The sequence below is a fragment of the Protopterus annectens genome, chromosome 4.part1 (assembly GCF_019279795.1).
Source record: "Protopterus annectens isolate FY-2018-M chromosome 4.part1, PAN1.0, whole genome shotgun sequence".
Classification (NCBI taxonomy): Eukaryota; Metazoa; Chordata; order Ceratodontiformes; family Protopteridae; genus Protopterus; species Protopterus annectens.
Window position 1 is genome coordinate 972097951 of NC_056734.1, and position 15401 is coordinate 972113351.

At 41.8% G+C, this 15401-nt stretch overlaps 1 protein-coding gene across 2 annotated transcripts in view; it reads right to left on the reverse strand.

The window, feature by feature from the left end:
* Window positions 1–15401, reverse strand: part of DIS3L2 (DIS3 like 3'-5' exoribonuclease 2) — a 4570298-nt gene that overhangs the window by 1805358 nt on the left and 2749539 nt on the right. For both annotated transcript variants that reach the window (XM_044070680.1, XM_044070679.1), the window contains one exon: window positions 13192–13299. In XM_044070680.1, coding sequence (XP_043926615.1) covers window positions 13192–13299 — 108 coding nt within the window. The remainder of the gene's footprint in view (window positions 1–13191; window positions 13300–15401) is intronic.

The following is a 15401-nucleotide window of genomic DNA, read 5'->3' on the forward strand; positions in this document are numbered from 1 at the left end:
CATTTGTTTCATCCCTTACATGACCAAAGGAATGGAAGAAAAGTCCTTATATCTCTGTCTAGTCCAAATGTGTTAACAATTTTTTAATTTTATGCCCACACTTAACCTATCACCTTTCCTACATGACTCCTCTTCTGAAAAGAAAGGCAACTCCCTGATAGATTTTCAAAGCATACGGTCCATTTCAACTTCCAGAAATTCTGAAGTACATAATCTGGGCCTATCTAGGAAATTTATTTTGCCCTCCTGCAGCAACATGATGTTTTCCATTGTCTCCTTAGTTGCTGGTATATTTTTGTTTTAAGTGGAGATCTGCATCTCCCCTTACAATCCAGGTAATCAGTCCTGTGCAGGTTTCTCCCCCAGCATTTCCTCACAAAGTGTCCTTTCCTTCTGCTTTAGATTTAAGTCCTTCCTGTCAGTCCACGTGCATATATTCCTATGCTATGCCTATACGGTCATTTAGCTTTGAGTAACATCCTATTCCCTCATTAGACCCATTTTGGAGTACAACACCCCGTTTGGTATGTACCTTACAAAACATCTGCAACAGCTGGAAAGGCCGCAGAAATACCTCACTAAAAGAATCACAGGCCTAAAGCAGATGCCCTATGCTGACCATCTAAAAAAACTCCAGCTATACTCTGTGGCATATCGTCTACTCAGAGGTGATCTCTGCTTAACATACAAGGCCATGTCAAACCATGAGCTGCTGGGACATGCTCCACTTAAAGAAATCCCAATCCCTCAGAGCCACACGCTCCAGGGATCTAAACTTTGTCATCACAATGAACAAAACATGCTGGAGGGATAGCTTCCTGACCCAGACATTCCCCATACTCTGGAATAGACTACCCATACATGTCAAGCAGAGCACCTCCTTGGCCCTCTTCAAAAGGAACCTTTACAACTGGATGGGAGATAGGAAATTCACCCCGGGGATCACGTCAGTCACCCTGCTTGACAGGGGTCCAGGGAAGTAAATACTGTGGGAAGAAATATCCAGGGAATTGTTATGGCTAAGCTTGTATAGGCCCCTAGGGCCGAGAGCCTAGTACCAACCTATGAACCTATTACCTGGACCCCTCCAATCCTCCTTACTACAGTTTCTAAAAGGTTATGCAGCAACTATGACTTCCTTCTCAACTTCCACCCCCCCCCCCACCACCACGTGATCGAGCCTACTCTCTGCATTAACTCCCCCTCTTTGCCTGGATTAGTATAACTCAGGCTTCATATCTAATGAAGTCCTGGAGCAGAAAGTAAATTTTAGGCTCTTAAAGAGTCTCCTCTGTCCTCATACCACCATCTGGCACTAACCTGTTACTTATCTTCTCAGTTATTCCTGTCTGCTCCCCTTGCCTCTCTTCCTCTGTATTATTACTTCTTGTTCAGCACCAGAATAACTGTATTCTTCTTTAACACTTTAACAGTCCCATAATAAGCAAATGTCTTCTTTGAAATTACCCAGCACAGGCAATACATGTTTAACATGCTCGGCTAAATATTATGTTAATAGCACTGTTAAATATGCTAATTCATCAACATTATTAGCAAAACCTTGTGATTTTAAAAAGAAAAATAATACATTTATCGCTATAATACAAGCATATATGAAGATTTTTGGTGTATGTCTTATTTCTTATGTGAGCCTGCTGTATAAAATGGCCAGAGCTAATGTCTTCTTTTTGATACTACTATAATCTCTACTGCAGCTACTTAGAAGTCAACTCAGAGTCTCAACACCCCTCTTTCAGAGGAACTCAACAATACCCTCTCACAAGGGATAATTGGCTAGGCTTAAAATGGCTCGCAAGAGCAGTCAGCCTAGTACTAATCTATGAACCTATGATTAGCCCTAATGTTGACAATAGGTGTAAATATGTGTATACAGCTCATTGCTAACACCACATGTGACAATTTAAATTAGGAACTACACGCTTGTAGACAAGTGCATAAACACCCAAGCTACAGCTTTACATAAGACCAGTCTGATATGAACTACTCTGGGGCAATAGTTCCTACTGCATCTCTTTATTCCCATCCCTGGGCTCTTCAATGAGCAGTGCCATATCCTGTATACCAAGCTGGCTTAATGCTTTAAGGCAACTGATGCTCTGCAGCCTAAAGTAAACTGGTAAACACACAGAAATAGTTGTTCAAAGGTTCAAAGAATATGAAACACTTATATTCACATATTCCGCCATCTTCCTGGGTTAGTCACTTGTCATAACTCATTTTTTTTTATCTTCTCAGCTTCATAACACACAATAATTTTAGGTATCTTACTCCTTGGCAAAAGAACCTCTATTTCGTCTTCTGGAGTGTAATTTCTATATGCCCCTCTCCCTGAGACTATCAAACTCAGCCTTCCACAATGCCAGTAAAGCACAGACATTCTAAAAGCATGGCTATGCAGCCTCCACCTGGACCTTTTGCCTTATTCTTTGCTGGTAATAATTCCCCTCCCCTTTATATACAACTATATTTTCCTCTACACCATTACCCTCCCATCATTGTCTTCTTCAACTAAACTTTCTTTTAGCCTTTTGTTGTTCTAACGCTAATGAGCTAAAATGATGCTGCTATTTCACCAGAATCTGGGGGAATGACGTGCCAGTCTAACTACTCTATTAAATGCTAGTGTTATCTTCTGAAATACTCCAGCTGTGTCACTCAGCAGCACAGTAATTTAATTATTAAGCATTAATTCTCTTCCACGTTTTAGAGGTATATCTTACTATATTGTCTACCCTCTCCTTGCCTTTCATAAATCATCCTGCAAATGTTTTTTTTTTTAAAGGGAAACCTTGTTATGTTCCTGCTTGGATACTGGTCTTAAGATGAGACCTCCCCACGAAGACAGCCAAATTCCCAATCTGCAGGGATGCCAGATACTTTTACAAAAAATCCCCCAGCCCAAGCAACTCCAAAAACAGCCCAACGTATGTCTTCATATCCCGAAGAGTAAATAAGAACAAAATGCCATAAATCTGGTATAATTAAAGTACAAATAAACCTTATTATAACAAAAGACTGCATGTGCTGACAACGTGATAAAACTAATTGTAAAATATATCATGAATTACTAATAATTTAATCTTCATTATCTGATACTTATCTATCTATAACTACAAAATATTCATCAGGTAGATCATCATCATCATGATCATCGGTCAAATAAATGTTTGAAATGAATGCACTCAGCATTGCTGTTGTTGGGATAAATACACTGCAACAGATCCCTTTGCGCTTCATGTAGTTTTGAATGCGTAACAAAGCTTATAGCATGCCTTGCTGCATTCTGTTTCTCAGTTTCATTTTAATCAGGTTAATTTCAGAGAAATTTCTTTCTATGGCTGCATTACTGAAAGGCATAATCAACACACTCAAGGCAAAAAGTCCCACCTGCAGAAAGTCAAAATCCCCTGAAGAATCCATGTGATTTGCTACGGTTATCCAAAACTGCTCAGCATCATTATTGCTGAAGTCTGGCCATGACACTGTGCCAATCTGCATCCACTGCTGCTCCATATCTCTCAAATTTCCTTTGTACTAGGGTAAAAATGACAACTTTGACAGTTATAGTTTCTGTGCTCCAAGGACGGCAAAAGGTGAGAGATCAACCAGAGATTCTATCTGTTGCACATCTGCCGGCAATCTCTGATGCAAATGCAGTTCAATACAGTGCCTACCCAGACAGCCATGAAATTACTTTTTTTAATCATGTGCAGTCTCTTGTTACAATAGGGTTTATGATGATTTTAATTATAGTTGATTTATGGCATTTTGTTCTTATTTCATCTTGGGGATATGAAGAAATACTGTATTCCACACATTACAGATTGCCCTGCACAGACTGTAAAAGTGGTTCTATCAAGTTTTCATAAAACTGGCCCCTTAGCAGTCTGTAGGATACCTAATATAGTAACAGGGCTATGAGTTGGTCAACACAGGACATGCTGTTTAGACATTTTACCCTTTCAGTAAGGTATTTCTGCTGGCATTCCAGCTGTTCCATGTATCTGGACAGATACATGCCAAAGGGGGCATTACATTCAATACTTGGCCTAATGAGGGTAGTGTAAAGGGGGGACAAAGACATCCCTACATGTAGACACAATTCCTTTGTTTATAAGCTGTGCAATTTAGAAGGACTGTCTTTATAAACCACACGATGGTCAAAAATGAGGTCGCTATTCACTTATGCTCCCAAATCCCAAATAAATGAGTCAACTCTTAGGGGTGTACTGTCAATATGGCAGTTCCTGGGAAAGACGACTTCCCAAAAGATATGATAATGCTTTTCAGTCCATGATTTTGTCACCAGTTACTTGGGACAAACTTTAATACTGAAGTTAAAGCTATAATGCAGAGTTCTTTCAGTGATAAGATGTTAAGTGGTGCTGTTGGGTGGGTAGTTAAAATTTAAAGCTTCACTGATCAACACAAGAGGGGTTACAGGAGAAGACATACGCCACCATCAAGGGCAGGAAGCACTGCGTATTTTGGAGAGTGACTGTATGTATGTATGACATAATGTATAACTATTCTGGCACCAATACTTACCAAGATGAGATATATCTACATATGTGTGTTTTACACTTTAAGCGAACAACTTTTGTTTATAGTAAAGGAACATACTTTTTAGCCGCTATATGCAGTCAATGCATGTGTTTTACCATGTATGTAAAAAAGGTTTTCGCCTGGAAAATTACTTTTGCTTTTACATGTGCTACACAAATCTGACATTAGGTATGTTAATCATGTTGCATTTGCCCGTCAGCTTGGACATGTCCCAAACTTCAAGAAGTTATAGGGACCAATTTTACACAGAAAGTATCGGGAAGTTACAGTAATGGTGATAATGGAAAACAATGGACCATGCTTAAGTTGCATTCAAGAATCAAGGTGCTAGTGCTGCCTACATCACTACCAACACCACAACATTTGTGAAGCTTTTTTTAATCCAATTAAAAGTTAAGATATCAGCAGCAAGCATTTGAAGCTAGTCCAGTATTACTGCAGATAACAAATGCGTATCATACATGAGCTAAGCTACTGTTAAGTGAAAAACTAAGACGAAGGGGCACTAGAACACTCTAATAATACCACTTTTCTTTTACACACATTCTGCATAGGTTCCCAAAGTATGATGCATGTGTATGCCACAAGCAAAATGAACCTATAAGTAGGGACAGTACTAGGCTAGTTGCCCTTCAGAGCCATTTTAAGCCTAACCAACTCCCCAAAGTTGTGAATCAAATGTTATACCTTGTGTCTGTGACGTAAACACCTTAACCATTATGGCAACCTGCACTTCTCTAAAGGTTTTTACCTATACCCAAAGCTTACAACCTTCCACAAAAAATGTTACAAAAATACAGGTATCCACCCCCAAAATGCTATTTATTCACTGAAAAGGTGACAAACAATTTGACTCATGTTAATGCAAGTTAGCTGTAAATCTAGCTTTAATATTTGACATTTAGTAAACTGCAAACCTGTGTCCTCTCACAGTTATATATTTTACAACAAAACAAGCAGTAAGTGCAAGAGAAAAATATACATATTACTCCACAACTTACAACTCATACATGCACAACAATTCACACAAAAAAGCAATAAAAAATAAGCTAGGTTAGTAACGTCGTCAGCCAGAAAAGGGATGCCCATTCCTATAAATAAAACACATGCATATACTAACTAAATTTTTGAGCAGTACCTGAACTGTACCTAAACAGGCATGGTGAAATTCTGGAAAAAAAAAAATAGTAGCTTGGCTGCCTCCCTGAAAAGGCTGACAAAGGAAATGTACACTAACTTATCTATATCCTCAGTCAGGCTGGCTGTGCCCAGCATGATTTTCATAGTGCAATGGAATAGGAAAATGCAACAAATGAAAAAAGCTCTAACACTGAATCTGCCACTATGGGCGGCTGCTGCTGCTGTGTGCATGCGTCATCATGGCACATTATTTATTCATCCAAATGGAAAGCCACCAAGGCACCACCTGACTTTTACCTTTCCGCTCGGCTCTGCCTCCAGGAAGTTTCAGCAAATTCAGTAAATTTCCAGCCCAAAAAACGTACCCCCAACAGTTTCCAGCTGAAAAACCCGCAGCTGCACTAAATTTCCTGCAAGCAGCTGCCAAAACCAGCCCAAATACACACACACACACACACATATATATATATATATATATATATATATATATATTACACAAATAAATACACACACACACACACACACACACATATATATATATATATATATATATATATATATATGGGTTCCGTTCAGAATTTCAAAGCTCAAAGATTCATATGTTTGAAGTTTCAAAACTTCGAAATCCTGATAGGAGATCAGCGTACAGCGCGAACAGGGAGATTTCCCTTGTCCTCGCTGTAGTGCGGGGTGTGTGGGAGGCACAGCCCCCAACATGGGGCGTGCAGGGGGGGGGGATTCACAACTTAAAGATTACAAGATCTCGAGATTCTGAACTCAGTGTTCTGAAATTCAAGATTTTGGGATTTTGAAATTTCCTAGTGAACCTGTACATATACACATATACATACACACACATACACCACAAACACACAATATATACACACACCACATACAAACATATATATCTATATATAATATATACATATATGCTATATACATATATAATATATACATATATATATATATATATCTATATATACACACACACACACACACACACACACACACACACACACACACACACACACACAAACACACACACACACGTCTCTGAGTGCAACTTTTTGTCACATTCTGTCCATCCTTCCTCTCATTACTCTATTCATCACTTTTGGTACTTACTTTCCAGGTGTGTCTGGTTCTTGAGTTGAGATGTAATATGTTACTGGGTGATTTTATGCATCTGTCTTCGACTTTCAGTACAATGTACAAGCCCGACAAAGGTGCTCACTCCTTTCACAGGGTCCAAGACAAAATTGCTCTTTCAGCTGTAATCCTTGCAACTAAGCCTGATGTTTCTTACACTAACTGCAACAGGATCCCCTATCCCTACTACAGTAGGATCAATGTGGCAGTGCAGGTCTCCTAAAGACCTGGGTCCAGCTTGTAATGAGTAATAAAGGTATGAGGAGATGCCCATGTAGCTGCTGCACAAATATCACCTAAGGAAACCTGGCATGAAAAATTGCAGAAACTGCTACAGCTCTCGTTGAATGAGCTCCCTGAAATGTGTGTTGCTGTTAGAAAACAGTTGGAGGAAATCACCCATTGCCATACTCCGAGAGCTTCTCGACAAACAGGGTATGATCTGGTTCCCCCTTCTTTGTTGATATAACAGACTACTGACATGTTGTCTGTTTGAACAGCAACCGTTCCAAAGGGGAGGGTATCTTGAAATGCCTCCAACGCTAAGAGCACTGCCCTCATCTCTAGAACATCCGGGACCAAGTGCCTTGGACTGTCTTTCTCAGATGATGCCGCCCCACCCTATCTGGGATGCATCCATGGTCACAATAGCTTGGGGCTGAGGAGGGACAAAAGAACGGCCCAACAAGATTTTGTTGGAATGCTGCCACCAACTCAGGTCTTCTTTGCAACGACTGGTGATCAAAATTAGATGGGACATAGGTTAATTTAACAAGGACCACTGGGAGGCCAGAAGCCATTGAAGAATTCGAATGTGATATCTGGCCAAGGGAAATCGAGTGACACAGGCTGCTATCGACCCCAGAGTCTGTAGGATGAGTCTTGCTGCTACTCTCTTGTTTTGAATTATCTGATTTACTTGTGATCTGATCCTTTGAAGCCTTTCGAGAGGAAGTGATGCAAATCCGGTGACTGTGTCTATCTTAGCTCCAATGAATTCCAGCTGTTGTGATGATTCCAGAAGGGATTTGTTTTTAGTTTGTAGTGATTCCGAAGGTGGCACAATGATGAAGAGTGTAATCTTGTGCCCCTTTATGAGCTGACACCTGGTGGGGGTTGTAAGGAGCAGACGTCGAGATACAGAAATACCCGGAATCCTAGCAGTCTGAGATGTGCTGCTACCACTACCATGCATTTGGTAAACACCCTAGGGGCTGTGATGAGACCAAAGGGCAGTGCCCTGAAGTGAGAGTGACAGGCTCCCAGCCGGAAACACAGGAATCTTCTGGAGTGTTTTCCATTTTTATGAGGTAATACACATCCTGAAGATCTATAGAGCTCATCCAGTTGTCTTTTTCCAAGAAAGGAAGTATCGACTGTACCGAGACAATCCAGAATTTGGTTTGCTGAACTGATTTCTTCAACTGGCTGAGATCCAAACTGGGTCTCTAGTCTCCTGTTTTTTTGGGCACTAAAAATAACCTTGAGTAAATTCCGGATCCTCTCTGGCCTGGTGGGACTGCTTGGATGACTCTTTTTGTTGTGCAGTTTCTGAATTTCTAAGACTACTGCCTCCCTGTGACTGGGTAGAACATCTGGGAGTCTTTTTGGTCTTGCTGAAAGGGAAATGATTTAACCTTTATAAATGATCACCTGCACCCATTTGCCTATCATCATTTCTAGCCAGCCAGATTGGTGCAGGGATAATCGTCTCCCAATTGCTTCCAGAAGGCGGCAATTGGGCCTCCGTTCAGGAGCACTGGTAGGAGTTACCAGAGAAAGAATCTCTGGACCTCTGGTTCTGCAGGCCATTTCTTCCTCTTGGACGGCATCTTCCATTATTACTACCCCCTACCCCAGGGGATGGCACTGCCACATGAGTCCTGGAGAGGTCCTTGGGTCTGTTTGAACCATAGCCTCCCATTTCTCTAGTTGCTAGAGTAGGGCCGTTGAGGAGAGGAGAAGCATACGCCCATGGCAGAAAGGGTCTTCCCATCTGGCTAGAGTGTCTTTTACCTTGGGGGTCAAATAGGGATGAGTTGTCAAATGGAGCGTTGATGAAAGAAGACTTAAATGGTTCTGCAAAGTCACATAAGTGCATCCAGGTTTGTCTCCTGATGGCTATATGCCTGAACCTGCTGCACATGTCATCCCTTCAGCTGCATGAGCAATTAGCCTCATGGATGAATTGGAAATCGATTCTAGGGTGGCAGGCTGAGAGGTAACCTTATCTTGAACCCCTCATCTAATGCTCCTGTAAGAGTATCTGAAAGGTCTGTAATCAGATCTCTCTGATACCTGGTGAAATGTGCCATGTAATTCAAGGACCTGAGAGTGATGGTCGATGAAGCGTATATGCACTTCCCAAATCTATCCATAGTCTCCTTGTTAGGAGGGTGGATAGTAGGACTTTCTTCCCCAAGTTCCTTTTTAGTGGCTGCTGCTACCACCACGACTTCTACAGGAATACCCTTGGGTCCAGTGTTGCTCATCTTTAGGGTCAGAGAGAATCTAGTCAGGTCTTTTGGGGCTTGGCTCGAAAGTCAGGAATTCTCTGTGCCTAATGAGTGATCAGTTTTATATGATCATCAGCAGGTGGAGAGATCCAAGAGGTAGAGAGTTGGGCGCAAAAAGCTTCTAGGGTCTATCAATTCCTCTGAGGAAGGATGGAGGGTAGTTCAACTACCCCTCTATTTCAGGATTTCTAGGATGTCCCCAAAGGAAACATCATCAGGGGGTGACCTGGGGGAACCTTCCCCTTCATCAAAATCAGTATCCTCTGTGAAGGACTCTTCAGGGGAGTCTGAATGTTTCCTCTTGCACTTTTTCTTCAAAGGTACCTCTTCGGTGGGATGCTCCAGAGAGGTATCCGAAGATGATATCCAGTCGGACCTCCCTGGTACACAAATGTAAAAATAAATAAATTTAAGAAGTCCTTTGAGAATGAGTTTAGAGCAGGGTTCTAGTGGAAAAGTCGTGACAGATTGCGCAATCTTCTTGAAGGAGGATAGCACCAAGACAATAAACACAGAAGGTGTGTCCATCTGAATTTGGCATTTTTCTCTCACACTTTTGGCATCTCTTAAAACTGGAGGTGACTAGAGGATTTGTTGGCCATTGTGAAAGCTAAGGCATCCTGACACACACACAGACACACACACACACACACACACACACACACACACACACACACACACACACACACACACACACGTACGTATGCACACACACGCACACACGCACACACACACACACACACACACACACACACACACACACACACAGTGAGAAATAAACAAAAGAAAGAAAGATTTTTTTTTGAGTAGAGAAGGAAGGGGAATTACCAACAATGCTAAAAGAGATTATGTGAAGGTTAAGGGTGACTACCAACAATGGCACCTTAGGGAACCTAATAGAAGATAGAAAAAAGGATCACCCACGCACACATCTAAAGGGAACTAGAGGAGTGGGTAGATAAAGAGCATAGAAAGAAACATAAAAAAACTAACTTAAAGTTAAATAAAGGCCAAGGCTCGAGAGGTTGGTTGAATGCGTTTGGCACTATAAAGTGGCAAATGGTCTGAGGTATTTTGGTGAGGAGCATTATGGGTACAGCCTAGCTCGAGAGTTTTTGGAAGGTGCAAGCTGGAATACTGGCCGAGTTGGTTCCAAGGCTTGGAACCAAGCCCACAGTCAAGGATTACGTGAAGACTGACAACATCAGATTAAACATTACCTGACATCAGTAATAAATATTTCAAAAATCCCAACACTTACTGGGCCCCAAAACTTCTAATACACAACCCCCGTTCCAAACCTTGAACAGCAGATGGCTTCCTGTTGAAATATCTATATATCTATTCTATAGGTATGTCAAGAATCTAAATGGCAATGCTCAGATCTGCTCTGAGCTACAACAGAACGGCATTAAATATACTGATCCCAAGGACATTGCCAATATCCTGGCAGACTGATTCAGTGCCAACTTCACCCCCCTCTCACCCCCAGAAGGGCCCATCTCAATACAGAAAGATTGCCAAATTCTGGTAATCACAGCCACACAGGTAAAAAAAACACACTCTCCAGAGCTAAGAATACAGGAGCCATGGGACCAGACGACATCCCGGACTGTGTACTACATGAACTACAAAATGAACTGCCACCTCACCTAAGTGCCATGTTTAATCATAGCCTCACCTCAGGCTTCTTACCCACTGAGTGGCGCACAGCTACAGTTATCCCATTCCACAAGGGGGGATCCACCTTGGATCCTGGGAACTACTGTCCCATCAGTCTGATGAGCCTGATCTGCAAGGCCATGGAACGTATTATCATGGAACTTATAAACAAAGACCATGGCAACCTTCAAACACTGGACCCCACCCAGTTTGAGTTTGTGAAGGTCAGATCGTGTCTCCTGAACCTAACTGACTTCTTCGAATCAGTCTCCAGGGCCATGGACGAGGGTAAGGGAGTCCACACAGCCTATCTGGACCTCGCCAAGGCCTTCAACACCATCCCCCACTCTGGAATCATAGATAAACTTACTAAGCTGGGCATAAACCCCTACATCACTCGATGGGTTGCTAACTGGCTTATTGACAGAACCCACTCTGTAAAAATGTCCGACTCCAAATCCAGCTCCAGACAAGTGACAAGTGGAGTACCTCAGGATTCAGTCCTGGGACAGCTCTTGTTTAGCATCGACTTCTCTGAAGTACAGGCTAACAATGAGGGACTCTGGCAAACAAAGTTTGCAGATGACTGCAAACTGGGAGCCATTATTGAATCCCCAAATGATGTGGATATTCTACAAAAGGGCCTTACAGAAACAGATGCTTGATGCCAGAGCCATGGGCTTAAGCTCAGTGCCAAGAAGTGTATAGTTATCCCCTTTGGGAAAAACCATGTACCCATGAATTACCACATAGGTGGCAGTACACTGAACACCGAAAGTGTGATAAGAGACTTAGGACCACAGGTGGACAGTGGTCTCACCTTCGATAACCACACTGCCACAACAGACGAGAAATCCTTCTATGTGACACACCTCATTACTAAGGGCTTTTCATCCAGAAAAAAGGAGGTCATTGTCCCACTGTACTCATCCTTCATTAGACCCATCGTAAAGTACAGCACCCCATTTGGTATGCACCTCACAAGACATCTGCAACAACTGGAAAGGCCGCAGAAACACCTCACTAAAAGAATCACAGGCCTAAAGCAGATGCCCTATGCTGACCGACAAAAAAAAAATAGCTATACTCTGTCACATACCATCTATTCAGAGGCAATCTCTGCTTAACATACAAGGCCATGTCAAACCCAGAGCTGTTGGACATGCTACACTTAAAGAAATCCCAATCCATCAGAGCCGCACACTCCAGGGACCTAAACCTTGTCATCACAATTAACAAACATGCCGGAGGGACAGGTTCCTGACCCAGAGACTCCCCATACTCTGGAACAGACTGCCCATACATGTCAAGCAGAGAGCCTCCTTGGTCCTCTTCAAAAGGAACTTTGATGACTGGATGGGAGATAGGAAATTTACCCCAGGGATCACGTCAGTCACCCTGCTAGACAGGGGTCCAGGGAAGTAAATATTGTGGGAAGAAATAACCAGGGAATTGTTATGGCTAGGCTTGTATAGGCCCTAGGGCCGATAGCCTAGTACCAACCTATGAACCTATCATCACTCATAATGCTGACTGCCAAAATGCAAAAGATGAGTGAAAATATAAAAATAACAGTAGCACATATCAAACATCACTCTTCTTCATTAAATCCCATAACCCCTAAACTTATATAGACCAACTCTGAGAATACCATACCTAGGAGAAAAGGGAGTATTCTGAGAAATGACAGTCTTGGACTTGTTATATTTAAGTCTGGATTTTAACTTCTACTCAGTTTCAACATTATTGGATTTGGCACTACAAGTCCCAACATTCAAATGGTTATCTCAGTGGACACTTGAGAGAATGCCTTCTATATATCCTTTTGGTCTATAGAAATCCTGGATGATACCACACTATTTTTGCCTTTTCTTGGCAGAACAGTACTCACTCAATATTTGTTTCTAATTAGGGAGTGTGTCTTGGTCTAATGTCACTTGCACTTCTAAATCTCAATTCAACTAATGTATTACATCTGCAGTAAACTCTGCACACAACAAACATGTCAACAAAGACCTACATTAAAGGTAGAACACACCAGCACTAGGAAATATGAAGCACTCCCTAAAATACTGAAATATACAGGGAAATGTCAGCTTATGAAGAATAAGATGAAAATGTTTTTGGAAATATTTACCTGTCCTTGAGGTGTCAGCTTCCAAATGACTGAGAATGTTAACCTGTCCACCATGGGATTAAGGCTACACAGCTCTTCACACAGGAGTCGAGGCAGCATAGGAATTACCTACGACAGACAAAATGACAACCACTTAGCTCATTCCCAGCAGTAGTTCTTCACCTCTGCAGTAAAGTAGTACAGTCACTGACAACACTGACACCATAATCCTTCCTGATATACTAGTAACTTGCAGATAACAGTTTGAGTGGAATAGTTTAAATTCTGAGCCCTCAGAAGTATTCTGGGCTCAGCAGACAAAGGCTTGATGCACAAGGCTCTCTCTAGTTCATGAAATGCATTTAAAATATTTCTCAGAAAACTGAAACTTTTGCATGCCTTTCTGTAGATGACTTAGTAAGTCTGTAAAAACATTTCCCATTGTGCTGCAGTAGACATTAAAAAGAAAACCAACTTACTTTATTACAGCCCACAACCATCAAGCGTTGTACCTACTCAATAAAACTGTAATGCCCAAAGGATGGCAAAGCTGAGTGCGCAACATGAAATCAAAAAATGGGTATTTTTGGTGTAGATTGCAACCCATGGATAAAGGAGGAGGGGGTGAATGGTGTACTTGAGAACTGATGAACATAAATACACTAACACCACAGATTCATAGACCCAAGTGGCCTTTCTAAGCTTAGCACGTTTTCCCAAAATAATGATGTCTTGCATCCAAATAGGACATTGAGGGCCAGGCATTTATAAGCTACCTCTGTCCATAAGTGTAATGGGTGTCCAGTGAAAATTTCCTATTCCCCATCCAATTGTCTACGTTATGCTTAAAATGGGTAATAGATAAACTCAACTTCACATGGATGGGAAGCCTGTTCCATAGGAGGGGTAGACTCTTGGACACACCTCTCTCTCTCTCTCCAGCATGTTCTGTTTAAATCGCAGATAAAATTCAGGTCCTTGAACTTGTACTTCTGGTACTTTTTGACTTACGAATATGTAGGAGATTCATAAATGTGAGATTTGTGGATGACTTGTACGCCAGGCATAGATCACCCCTCAGCAATCTATAGGAGACTGAGTAGAGGGAAAGGGATTTAAGGCACTCTGCAGAAAGCAGGTTTGTTATGCCTTGTATTCTTTTTGTAAGGAACCTTTGAGGTCACTCTAGTTGCTACATATGCTTGGTCAGGTACATACCAGAGAGAGCACTGTACTCTATGATTGGTCTGATAAGGGCAGAGTACAGTTGGATAATCACCTCTTTGGACCTAGATGCCATGTCCTTACTTATAAGTTGCGCAACATAAAAGGATTTTCTCACCACTGTGGCCATGTAGTGGTCAAAGGTAAGGTTACTGTCTAAGTGCACACTCAGATCCCTGACCACTGAGTCAACTCTTAGGGGTGTACTATCACCATGGTAATCGGCCAGGATGGTTGATTTCCAAAAGGGTACAATTATGTTTTTCTTAGTACTGAGTTTAAGATCATTGCTTTGGCAGCATTTATTAGTCAGGGACAGATGTTCTTGAAGAATGCTAGTGTCTGCAGAGAAGTTAACAATAACCCACAGCTTGCAATCCTCTGCAAACTTAGTCAGCCATAGACCTTCAGCATTTGCTTCCATTTCAGAGAAATATATGCCAAATAAGAGAAGTCCCAATACCGAGTCCTGGGGGACTAGTGACTGGCATCTTGCTGGAGGTGGCCTAACTTATTTTGACCTCCTGGGTCCTTATTAGTGAACCAATTAACTATCTAGCAGGTGAAAAAAAGGGTTTATACCCAAATTAGTGAGCTTGTCCATAATGCCCAAGTGGGGTATTGTATCAAAAGCCTTGGGCAGGTCAAGGTAATCTATGTGCACAATCTTACCTTGATGCAATGCTTTGGTGGCCCTCTCAAAAAATCCACCAGATTTAAAACACATGACCTTCCTTTAACAAAGCCAAACTGTGCTGGGTCCATCTTTTGCAAGTTACCTATGTCACCTATCATGTCCATGATGATACAAGGCTCCAGCTGAAAAATTATTCAACTGGACCAGAGAGGTTATGTTTCATGCTACTTATTAAACATCGGGATGTTATTAGGGGACCATCGATCCAGTGCTTTTGGCCTTGGAAAGTGCATTAATGACCTGTTCTCTAGTAATGGTTGGGTGGACTGTGTTATTTGGTACTTCTGTTGGACTACTGGGGGGGGGGGAT